The 12,541-nt window shown below is 37.8% G+C and overlaps 1 protein-coding gene across 1 annotated transcript in view; it reads left to right on the plus strand.

The window, feature by feature from the left end:
* Nucleotides 1–12,541, plus strand: part of SLC12A2 (solute carrier family 12 (sodium/potassium/chloride transporter), member 2) — a 91,235-nt gene that overhangs the window by 17,014 nt on the left and 61,680 nt on the right. The window contains 5 exon segments of the mRNA XM_015405796.1: nucleotides 2,920–3,039; nucleotides 6,048–6,123; nucleotides 7,814–7,909; nucleotides 11,421–11,560; nucleotides 12,462–12,539. Coding sequence (XP_015261282.1) covers nucleotides 2,920–3,039; nucleotides 6,048–6,123; nucleotides 7,814–7,909; nucleotides 11,421–11,560; nucleotides 12,462–12,539 — 510 coding nt within the window.

A 12,541-nucleotide genomic window follows, 5' to 3' on the forward strand; every position in this document is an offset into this window, starting at 1 on the left:
CAGTAGGGACTAAATGTATAAAACAGTTGTAATAAGTGGCTATAAGTTAAGATAACAATGTAGTAAAATAGCTCCATTAAGATGGTAATTTAAACTTGAATATTACTGAGACTGACATTGAAAACAATAAGATAAAAAATTAAAAATGTATAAAAATTTGAAATCTATAACCTATAGTTATATTAAAAACAAGAAATATAAAGGCTAATGGAGTAAGTAGGAATTTTTAGTACTTGCCTTGAGAATATAAAGCTGATGTTGAATACTAATTTGTTAAACTAATTATAAAATTAATATGTATAAGATTATTGTTTAACAAATTAAGTAGCTATATTTTGAAAAACAATATTACTTGTTTGTACTCAGTTGGGAGTTGTTCGGTGGGCTGGATATAAGAAAAATGTAATCTCTTTGGTCTGCTGGATTGCTGTTTAACTTTTTTTCCCCCTAGGCTAGGTACTTTGGATGGTGTTCTTGGTGTTAGGTTATGGATGTTTATTATCTTGAAAACTCAATAAATATATTGGGGGGGGGAAGAAAATGATAATTTATAACATTGATGTTTTATTGAGTGGATGCCAAAGCATTTTTATACCCACTAATTTCATGCAAGATACATTTCTACACATATAATAAGTGATTCATTGTCTGTAGTACTTCACAAAAAGGAATATATTGTGCAGTCTTTGTGGAATTTGTCACACCCACAAATGTGCATAATGTCTCAGTGTTTTCATTTTGAATACTCTTAGAAAAGCTCCCACTTCCTGTAATAATCAACAATAACCTTAAAGTATAAACATAGAGGAACTGACAAAGGTAGTACAGAAAGGATGCAGTCTCATATATTAAACACTTTGCTGATTTGATAATTGATAATCCTCATTGTCTATGAGTACTTGATTGTTTCATGAAAATAGAGAGCCAAACAGGCTACAATGATGCTGAATTGCATATTATTCATAACAATGAAAGGGTTTCTATTTTAATAAATAAAAAATTCATAAAGCCATCAATGTATCTATAAAGTTGCTGTTATTAAACTTCCTCTGGGATGTTTCTGGAGTGAGGCAGGATATCAGTATTCTGAAGACTAGCTGGAATGTCTAAGAAGTTTTATTTCACATTCTGTTTTTGCATGATTTATCACAAAATATGTTTCTACACGTTGACAGTCATCATTTCGATAAAAAAGCATAAGTGTGTAACACCAAAATATTGCTGCATTTTGCAATAGTTTTAAATTTGTATTCCAACAGCTCTTACAAATACACTCCCCCATTTATTTTACCATGTGAACTTAATGCCATTGGTGATTCTAGTTACCAATGCCCTATGCAGCCATGATTTTGTAATTTGAATCTGTACTAATAAAAGGGTCATAGAATGTGTTATTTGCAAGTATACTTAACTCTCAAAGATATTTTACAAATTTTATGTAGATTGGGATTCTCTTGAGTTGTAATGAGCCATTAGGTCAGGGGTGTCAAACTCATTTGTTATGAGGGCCGGATCTGACATAAATGAGACCTTGCTGGGCCAGGCCATGTGTGTCATAAAATGTAATGCCAGGTAGTGGAGATACAAACTTTATAAAGGACACAAACACAGATTTTTTTTAACTTAAAATAAAAACATGCTTAAAACATTAGCTCTGTAAGCTGCAAACCAACTTTTGATTTAATGACATTCACCACAGAAATCTCACGCCCAGAGTTCGGAGTCTAGGACCCAGGTTAAAACATGAAATGGCCGAGTGATTAAGAGAGTCTGGCAAAGCAAGCTATGTTGCAGCAGCAGCAGCAGCAGAACTGGAAGCAGGAGATGGCCAGTTCCACTGCGGGCCTGATGGAAGCCCTCCGGGGGCCTGATCTGCCCCCCGGGCCGCATGTTTCACACTCCTGCATTAGGTCAAGCAAAAGCTAGGCCGATCAGGGCAAATTATAGCTATCATAAAGGCATATTTTACTTGTTTTTGTAACTTGTGTAGCCTATTGTAAGGAGAGCGTAAAGGCTTTTTGCTATTGCATTTGAATGACAAAATCTATTAAGATTTCATCCGTCCTTTCTGTATTGAAGCATCTAAGTCTCAAAAAAATGCCCATGGCTGTTTTTTAGGGAACAGAGCCTAATGTGAGAAAATGAACCATTTTAATTCTCTGGCGGGGATCAGTGTTAACACAATACCTTTCTTCCACACTAGACAGAAATTACACTAAGCTGTTTGTATTTAAAATGTTTATATTTGACTTTGTATTCGAAGTATTAAATATGTCATCAGAACATGGTAATTGGTTAAGGATTTATACCAGATTTGTTTTTGCTAACAGTTTTAAATGTACTGGGGTATGGAAAAGACCCAAGACTACACTGTTTTCTCAAAGTTACTACAGCAAAATTGCTTCTAGTTCAGTTCACAGTCCTTAGGTTAGAGTCACTCTTTACATATATGATAAAAACACAAAGTCCACAAGCACAATTCAGGGTTTGAATAGCGTGCAGCTGTAATCTGTAATCCTTTACCACTTTCAGCTAAGAACACTGAATGATTTTCACCAGTCCTATTTATGTTGCTATACTGTAAACAAAAATGATATGCCAATAAAGGTCTATGAATGAATGAGTAAACAAAAATAGTTTTTTAAAGTACTATTGCTGCTTCAACTTGTATACAAATCTGAAACATAGGCCATATTCTAATCAGAGTTCATTTGTAGTAGGATATTTAAAATATTTACAATATTGCCTTTGTACCACAAGTGCCTGAGACACATCACAACAATAAAATGAACGCTACAATCTAAACCAAAAATACAAACCAAGCCACATAGAAAAGCCTAATAACAATTAAACAGCCATGGTATACCCATGCTCAATGTCTCTGTCTCTTGTCTCCATCCCAATTCTGTTGTCCTGCAGGAACCTTTTGAAGATGGATATGCAAATGGAGAAGAAGGAACTCCTACTGGCGAAGTTACTGCGGCTTATGCTGCTGATAGTAAAGGCATTGTCAAGTTTGGCTGGATTAAAGGTGTATTGGTGAGTCTAACCATGCTGTTTTAACCATCCAAATGATTCTGAGTTTCTCTTCCTCTTTTTAAAAAGATTGATACAACAGTTAAATATGACTTCCTGTTAAATATGATTAGTTAAATATGACTTCCTATTAAAGATGATTAACCATTAGGTTAGAATAACTGGCATGTGAATGGTGTGTTTTTACTACCACACTGGTACAAAGCTTTCAGAAATCTTGAAGCCAGAAAAAGTGTGTGTGTGTGTGTGTGGGGATTTAGGAGGAACTGAAATATGGGGTTTAAACTTGCTTTATTATTTAAAATGCATTGCATTTTACTTAACATGTAAGATAAAATTAAGAAGCATAAATATAATTTTATTCAAAAGAAATACAAATATATCCAGTCTTTAAGATAGAGTAGTTTTAGGAAAAGATAACTGCAATTACCCATGCTTTAGTAATATCCAAGCTAAATCATGTAATGGCTTATGCATATGGCTGTCTTCAAAAAGTGCCTGGAAACTTCAGCTAGTACAAAATGTAGTAGTCAGATTAACTGGTGATAACAGCCATGAATACATCATCCCAGCTTTAAAAGATATTTGCTGACTTCCAATTTATTTCGAAAGTCAGTTCAAAGTACTGGTATTAACTTTAAAAGCCCTAAGTGGCCTGGTTATTTAAAGGACCACCTCTTAAATGAAACTCGTTTGGTTAAGATATTAAGCTCTTTCCTAGTGGTATAAGATTTCGAAACCATCTGTTTAGGCATGCTTATTATATACCATCTATGACACTGAGGCACCAGGTGAAGTCCAGTGTTCCCTCTAAGCTGAGTTAGTGTGAGCTAGCTCATACCTTTTTGTCTTAGTTCAGGAAGGATGACTCCAGAGCAAACTAATTTATGCAGTAGCCAAATCACTTGCTCACAACTTTAATGCCAGTAGCTCACAAAGTAGAATTTTTGCTCACAAGATTCCACATCTTAGAGGGAGCATTGAAGTCTGTCCTGTCCCTTTACTGTTTCAGTGGTGTTTAAGATCTTCACAGTTGGTTTTGCTGTTGGTTTTTATTATGGTTTGAATCCTGCTTTTGCTAGTCATATATAGGTGGTTTATTGTTCTGTTTTGTAAGCCAATGAAGGCTTTTTGCTAAAATGTGGAATCTAAATATCTTAAGTAAATACTGTGCCTCAAAATATGGAAGAATATAAAGCAGGCACAAAGATCTAATAGTACAAGATCACAGCATACAGGAGATATAAATGTGTCATATTGTAGACTGTTTTGCATAGTTACGATGTAATTATTAGAAAGCATTTAGAGCAGGGGTGTCAAACTCATTTGTTATGAGGGCTGGATCTGACATAAATGAGACCCTGGTGGGCTGAGCCATGTGTGTCATAAAATGTAATGCCAGGTAGCAGAGATATAAACTTTATAAAGGACACAAACACAAAGGTTTTTTTACTTAAAATAAAAAACATGCTTAAAACATTAGCACTCTTGCAATATTTTGTTTATTTGACAGTGTCTGATAACTGACACCTCTTGCTCTGAATTATTGCATCAAAATGTCTGTGCTGTTGCGATCTTGAGTATGCTGTTCAGGTGTGTATCTGTACGCTGCAAACCTATGATGACGCAGCAGCAGAACTGGAAGAAGAAGCAAAAGGCAGCCAGTTCCACTGCGGGTCTAATAGAAGCCCTCCAGGGGCCTGCTCTGCCCCCTGGGCCACATGTTTGACACCCCTGATTTAGAGGAAGTTAAAACCCTAGAACAATAATCTTAAATGTCTAAAGCATTTCACTCATGAGTTTTAAACAGAAAATATTTCATAAGAGTTTTCCAGTGTTCCTTATAGTAATTTGAATGGGGTTCATGCTGCTTGTTACCTCTTGAAAGAAAAGATAATTTGTTTGGAGAAACCTGTTCTGCCCCCATGTTCCCCTCCCCTCCCAGTCTCTGGCCTTCACTGAGAGTTCAGTCTTCTACCTGTCCATTCTGTCTATTCCTTGGTAAATGTGTTTTAGCAATGGAAATTCCCCTACCTCCTTCATTCACTGTTTCCACTGATACAGACCTAAGGGTATGCACAAAATTTTCTTTGGTATTATTCAGGTATACCAAACCAAAAAATATAGGTATATACTGGTATTCCTGAATTCCAATATCTGTATCAGGTCTGCCTGTCAGGAGATTGGCTTCCCTGGGAGGAAGCCTTTATTTAAACTCCTGAAGAAAGATCAGGGAGGCATGTTTAAATGTCCCACTTACTCAGCCGGCGTTTAAATGCTGGCCCGCCGCAGCAGATTGGCTGGGAAAGGGAAGAAAGATCGGGGAGGCATGTTTACATGTCTTTGGAGCTATTAAACTCCTCCGGCCATGGGGAAGTGAAACGGAGGGGTTTAATGGTTCCCAGCCATTTCAGCCTGACAGCTGCAGCCTGTCTGCCTGTCAACTGTTCAGTTTAAATGGCTGGAAGGCATTTCAGCGCTCCATTTTGGAGAGCAAATTGAAGTGCTGAAATGCCTGTCAGCCATTTAAACCTAACAGCTACCGGCAGACTGATCAGCTTTTATTCAGGATCACCTTATCTGTTTCCAAATCAGATTAGAGAATCTCAGTTTGGCTTGTGCTGAATGCACATCCCTAATACAGACATAGCAGTGACCTTCTTTCCACATAGCACATATCTTATGCGTATTTGTGATGTTTTTAGAAAAGCTAGCTATATATGCTAGCAATGCAACCAACCCTCAACTTTGGCTACCAGTCTAGGACTGGAAAAATGGAGTGAGGGGAGATGCAAGGTACCTGATGGGCTTCAATAAATGTCTGGTGGGCTCTTTTCTGCTTGTTGGGTCACAGGGCTGGTGGTTTTGAAAATTCTTGAACGTGCTATAGTATCAAACTTCCAAATTTGACCCTGTGACTGATTTATTTAAAAATTCTTCAATAGCTGCAACAGTTAGCATTGTCATTTAAAAGGTATGTTAAATTTAATGAGTTTTCTCTTATGTTATAGGTACGATGCATGCTGAATATATGGGGTGTAATGCTCTTTATTAGACTGTCCTGGATAGTAGGACAGGCTGGTATAGGTAAGTATAACCAAAAAATAAAACACATTTTGTTTACTACTTTCATATTGACGGCATTATCTATAAGATTTACAGCTTGTAACAATTGAGGAAATTTGAATGATAAATGTAGTAGTCTGCCCCGCCCCCATCCATATTACTTCTGTTAAGAGGCATAGTGCATGCAACCTTGTATAACATAGTTCATGCCTCTTGTATAACACTTCAGAATAACGTCTAGCTCTTTTGTTGTTCCTTCAGTAGAAGAAACTAACAGACAAGAACATGTACATGTAAGAGCAAGCATGCTGGATCAGACCATGTAGATTTTTATTGCTGGTCTATAAGTTCCTACTGGACTAGATGTTTTGCAGACCAACAGAGTTACCCTCTGAAACTGGACCAGACCAATGATCAATTTGGTCCAGCAGTGTTTGTTGAAAGTCTACAAGTAAGGCACAGCAGTTAAAGTCCTGCTCTGGTACCACTGGTGTTTAGAAGTGTACTCTGATGAATATGGAGGTTCCATTTAACCATTGTAGCTATTAACCATTGATGAACCTATTTTTCATGAATCTGTCACAAACCTTTATAAAGCTAACTTCAGCTAGTGGACATCACTGCCTCCTGTAGCAGTGAATCCCACAAGTTAATTGTTGGATGAATACGTACTTTTTGTCTGTTATGAGTCTACTTCCCATCAACTTCAGGTGAAGTTGGTAGACTATCTATAGAAGGTCCTAGGTTTAGTCCCAGGCATTTCTATTTAAAAGGGTCACGTGGTGAATAATATGAAAGATCTCTACCTGAGAACATGGAGGGTGACTCTCAGAGTACACAGTACTGACTTTGATGGGCCAGTGGTCTAACTCAGTATAAGGCAGCTTCATATGTTCACTGGGTGCCTGCAAATTATAGAGGAGGATGAAAAAGTTCTGTATTCACTTTCTCCCCCCCATGCATAATTTTACAAGCCTCTATTCCCCCCTCCCTTATCTTTTCTCTAAACTAAAAAGTTGCAGACTCCTAAGCCTTTCCTTGAGGGGAAGGTGCTCCAGACCCTTGACATTTCAGTTGCTTCCCTTTTACAGTGCTATAATATGCTTTCTGAGGTATGGTGAAGTGACCAGAACTATATATATTATTTGAAACATAGCTTTTCCACAGAGCATTATAGGGAATTATAACACTGCCCATTTTGTTTTCAACCGCTTATAATAACCCTGGTATAGAATCTGCTCTTTTCACCACTGCTACAGATGAAGCCAATGGGTTCATAAAGCTGTCTACCATGATCCCTCTCCTGATTGGTCTCTCCTACTTCAGACCCTCTTGACACTTGAAGTATTAGTTCTGTGTTAGATTTCTAGAGCAGTATTTTGACAGCAGGCATTTTTTTCTCTTCCATTTTTGGAAATTAGCAGCCACTGCAGGGTCTACAAAATGAAGCATGCTGTTTTCTTGCAAATATACTCTGATTTCAGGAATGTGTACTGCACAGCTGCTTTAGTTAGTGAATAAGTGATCTCATGCACAAACATATTTGTCATACTTTAAGCTTGCATGTTTGTTTAATGTTTGCTATTTAGACTGAAATTCTATTAAAATGCTTATTTTAACTGTTTGAAATATCAGTGTTAGTTTAGTTATGTTTATTTTAGGTAAATTATAATTCATATTACTAAATGCATCCCTCTTTTCCTCCTTGCAGGATTGTCAGTGTTAGTCATTGCAATGGCCACTGTTGTAACCACTATCACAGGCTTGTCTACATCAGCAATAGCTACCAATGGTTTTGTGAGAGGAGGTAACAACAAATTTGCTACACATCTCAATGTCATTTCTCTTATACATAGAGTGTGAGATCACCTTATGTTTCCATCAAGACGTATAATAGTATTACTGTTAAATTGTTTAACAATATTACTGTTAAAGTGTTTAACAAATGGTATTTTTAAAAACTAATTTGGTGCATCCATATAAGTTGTCAACCCATAATTGCATTGTGGTGCGTAAAGTGGCAATATAGGGAAAGTTAAGATGTCTCTCTTGCTATTCCATTCTTTGCATTCAGGTTGCAACATGTGCTGCATTTTCTAAAAAAAGCAAAACATTCTGAAAGGAATTAGAAATACTTGGAACCTGTACTTCCATCTTTATTTTGCATGGTATATATGCAGCCAACTGTAATCAATCTGTGCTGTTCACATGATGCCTGGAATGCCCCTGAAGTCATTCCACTTTCAAAAAGGTTAAGTAGTGGAAGAAGGGAAAGAAAGGTCACAAATTCATAGTTTGGGAGTATTTCTGGATTCTGCTTCACTCCTGGGTTTCGAGGTGATGGTTTTGGCTGGGGATGCAGTTTACAAGCTTAAGCATTGTTTACTGATAATGGCTTCTTCTATTCATGTTCATCTTCTACTATAATGCCTTCACCTTCACGTGGAACTGTCCTTTAGCATGGTTCAGAAATAAAGTGATATGGCTGCCAGATTTTGTACTGACTATGATAGCTAGTTGTAGGGAGCATTTTTGTCCCATATTGAAAAATATACCCTGTGTTGTTTTTACTCCTAAATAGTTTGGGCCTGCTCAGTTAAAACCATCCAAGCATAGCTGAAGGTATTTAATTGCCTTAAGACATTTTGCCACCACCAGCTGGGGTCCAGGCGAACTTTCAGTGTGGTGGCACTAGCTCTGGCACCCACCTTGGAGATGGTTAGAAGCAGCAGTACAGGCTTAGGAGCTGGTGATGGGCTCAGACCACACTTGTTGCCTCCTCCTGTACCAGTGCCAGCCAGGTTCAAGCTGAATTCCTGGGCAGAGGTGAGGGGCACAAACCATGCCTGCTGTCTTCTATCAGTGTCACTGCTATGTTGCTCCCTTGGTAGATATTGGCACTTTGTGTAGCTGCTTGAGTAGTAAGCCAGTCCTGGGAATACCACCTTGTTTACAATATTCTCTTCGCTCTTAAATCAGCAAGGGAAGTACATGCCACTTCTCTGAGATTAGGTTTTGGTAAGCACAGTGGGCAAGGGTCTTCATGGCTTTGCAAGTGTTGAACTCCCTATCTCATTAGGTTTAGGTTGATTCAGTCAGGTAGTTTTAGGAAAAGATGGAAAATCATTCTTATAACATTTTGCTTCTTTTCTGAAACCCTTAAATGTAACACTTGTAATGACCCCTCTTTAGTGTTCTGAGGTTATGTGTATTATGCTGCCTCCTTGCCTTCCTTAGCATTTCCTACTTATTTTTGTTGCCACCAAAGGTTCTCGCCTTAGACTTCTTAGTTGAACCCAAAAAACAGGATGGCTTAGTTATATCTGGTAGAATGACAGAACAATCTGCATGTTGGGGGTGGCTGTGAGGTAAAAAGGGATCCTTTATTTTAAACAAAACAGTTGTTTTTCCCCTAAACATAGATTTTATTTGGAAGTATAACATTGTAATTGTTTCAGTATGGTTCATAACCATAACAGTTACAGATAGGTACAGTTATCCTCCTTTCTCTAAAGTTCTAGCCACAAAGGCTTATTTCCCTTGTTTCCATTTAGCCTAATAACTTCCACAAAGAACAGAGATTTCTCTCACTCTGAACAGCATCTCACTCAGTCTTTTCACCTACACAGATCTCTTCTCCTCTCTCCCAAACCCTCAGAACACACTTCAATCACCCATCTAGCCCCCCTTCTTTTCTTACTCTAGAGGCCTGCATTTTAAACCACAGCAATATACATATAAAACCCTACAGTTTGGTGTAGTGGTTAAGTGTGCGGACTCTAATCTGGGACAACCAGGTTTGATTCCCCACTCCTCCACTTGCACCTGGCTGAATGACCTTGGGCAAGCCATAGTTCTGATAAGGGCTGTTCTTGAAAAAGAGCAGTTTCTGTCAAGAGCTCTCTCAGCCCCACCCACCTCACAGGGTGTCTGTTGTGGGGAGGGAAAGGGAAAGGAGTTTGTAAGCTGCTCTGAGACACCTTTGGGTTGTGAAGGGTGGGGTATAATCCAATCTCTTCTTCTTCTACATTAAGGCACAGAAATAAAACACATAGAAATATTTACATAGCAAAACAGCACAATTTTCTTTTCAGAAATTTGTTTTGCATGTGTATGAATCTGGGAAGTGTGTTTACTAGGGATAGGCACGAATGGCATTTTTGTGGTTCGGTTCGTGGCTGAACCATGAACCAGTACAAAACTGACAGGTTGGTTCATGAACCAAATCGGTTTGAATTGGTTCACAAGTCATTTAAAGTTTAAACCTTTGCTTTCCGCTCCCCATAGCTTTTCATGCTGAGCAGAAAGCAGGGCCTTTGCTTTCCGGGAGCCATTTAAACCCTTGCTTTCTGTTCCCTTTGGCTTTTCAGGAGTAGAAAGCTGTGGTTTAAATGGCTCCCAGCTATTTAAGCCAAAAAAGCTGAGCTGTTTTTCTTGAAGAACAGACAGCTCTTCATGAACTGCCATAAACTGTATCAAAACTTATGAAAGTTTGTGGTGGTTCTTCAGTTTGCAAACATTACTTTGAGGATCACGAACCAGATTTGTGATGAACTTTGTCAGCCAATTCGTGCCTATCCCTAGTGTTTGTTGCTAGTGTTTATGTATTTATTGTATTTACTTCATAATAATAATGTTAAGAAGTAAACTTGCTCAGAGAAATTTCTCTGTCTGTGAAACACTGACTGTCACTTCATTAAAATATTTCCAATTTCAATTCAACTTGGCCCTCCTTGTAGAAGCAGTGGGAAAAATAGTTTGGAGTAAAGGTGGATAAATTAGCTTGATTATTCTGTAGTTATAATAACAGCTGTAGTTTGGTGTGGAAAATTGCTCAAGGTATGACTGAATACTCTTAGATTTCTCTGTCTCTTTTGTAAAATGGCAAAACTTGTAGCTGAAAAATAAGATATTGTTCACAAAATATTTCTGGTTCATTTTGGTTGTTTTTGAGATCTTGGCTTGGGGATTAAGTGGAAGGTTTTAAAAACACATCCCATCCCCTTTCCAATTGTTAAATGTGTAGCAAATTCTTGTCATATTTCTTTGAAAACTTGGGTTATTATAGGGGGTTGCCAAGGGTGTCAGACCTCACTGATAGACTCAGGTGTGTATATAAAATTGCTAGGTTACTTTCTGATTAACTAAAGTTCTGAAATTTGGTGGACAGGTAGTCCAAGGCAAATTCCTATTAAAGTCTAAACTTGCAGAAGCAGCCAAGTGCATGAATCCACTATGTGCTCTTGTATAATATCTTGACCAGACGTTTGTATTTACAGTTATTTATTCATTATCTTGAAAACTTACTGCCCCCCCAGGAGGAGCATATTATCTGATTTCCAGAAGCTTGGGTCCAGAATTTGGTGGTGCAATTGGCTTGATCTTTGCATTTGCTAATGCAGTTGCTGTAGCCATGTATGTTGTTGGCTTTGCAGAGACTGTTGTAGAACTGCTTAAGGTAAGGTTTTTGTTCACTTGTAATCATAGTAGAATATGATCAGTTCTTTATTTACAGATTGGAATAATGCATATATTTGTTAAAGTCACTATAGATTATGGTATAAAATACACTGTTGAATGTATCATTGTATTTAGATGAATAGGTAAAATTCATAGTGCTTTGGCACAATGGTTTTAGTACTATCAGAAGTGATAGGCAAAATATAGGATGGAATCAACTTTGACTTAATCAATCTCAGTGTCTGTAAAATGTACGTTATGACCTGTGAAAGTAGTTCTGTAAAGCCCATGAAGACTGTAGCAACCTTGGACTTTCTCCAATAACTGCTCCCCATGCTGCATGTCCAAAGAGCATCTGAAATTAAGGAAGCCAATTTGCTAAGAAAAAGCCAAAAATCTGTTGGGCTGAGTACAATGAATCTAAGCAGGTCTTTGGATCCTTGCTTATCACTACACTAAAGGTTGATTTAGATAGCACTTGCCCTCCAAACCAGAATTGGAAACAGTAGATTAATTGGGCAAGCTGGAAGGCAAGCACCAACCAAGATTTTTTGACATGGCTGCAGACAGAAAAGAGACTACATGCCTAGGAGCATAATGCAGCACAGAACCGTGTTTTTGTGTTCTCCCCCCCCCATAGCTTTACAAGAAACTATAATTAGTGCTGTAAAGAAAATTGCAAAAGAGGAGCTGTAGTGGAGAAGAAGAGAGAGTACAGATGCCCAAACTCTTCATGATTTTAAAAACCACAGTCTCAAGGCGCTTGATATCTGGCATTGGAAATGCAGCCAAAATGACAGTGTGTGTATTTCCCCCCATTTTCAGTTAAAAATACTAAGTTTATTGTCCTGTATCTTTAGTAAATACTGTGTTCCATATAATTTCACATCTTCTCATAGGAACATGGTGCCATTATGTTGGATGAAACAAATGATATCAGAATTATAGGAGCCATAACAATTGTCGTTTTATTGGGCAT

This window comes from Gekko japonicus, unplaced genomic scaffold, assembly GCF_001447785.1.
Source record: "Gekko japonicus isolate JY-2015 unplaced genomic scaffold, Gekko_japonicus_V1.1 scaffold126, whole genome shotgun sequence".
NCBI classification, from domain to species: Eukaryota; Metazoa; Chordata; class Lepidosauria; order Squamata; family Gekkonidae; genus Gekko; species Gekko japonicus.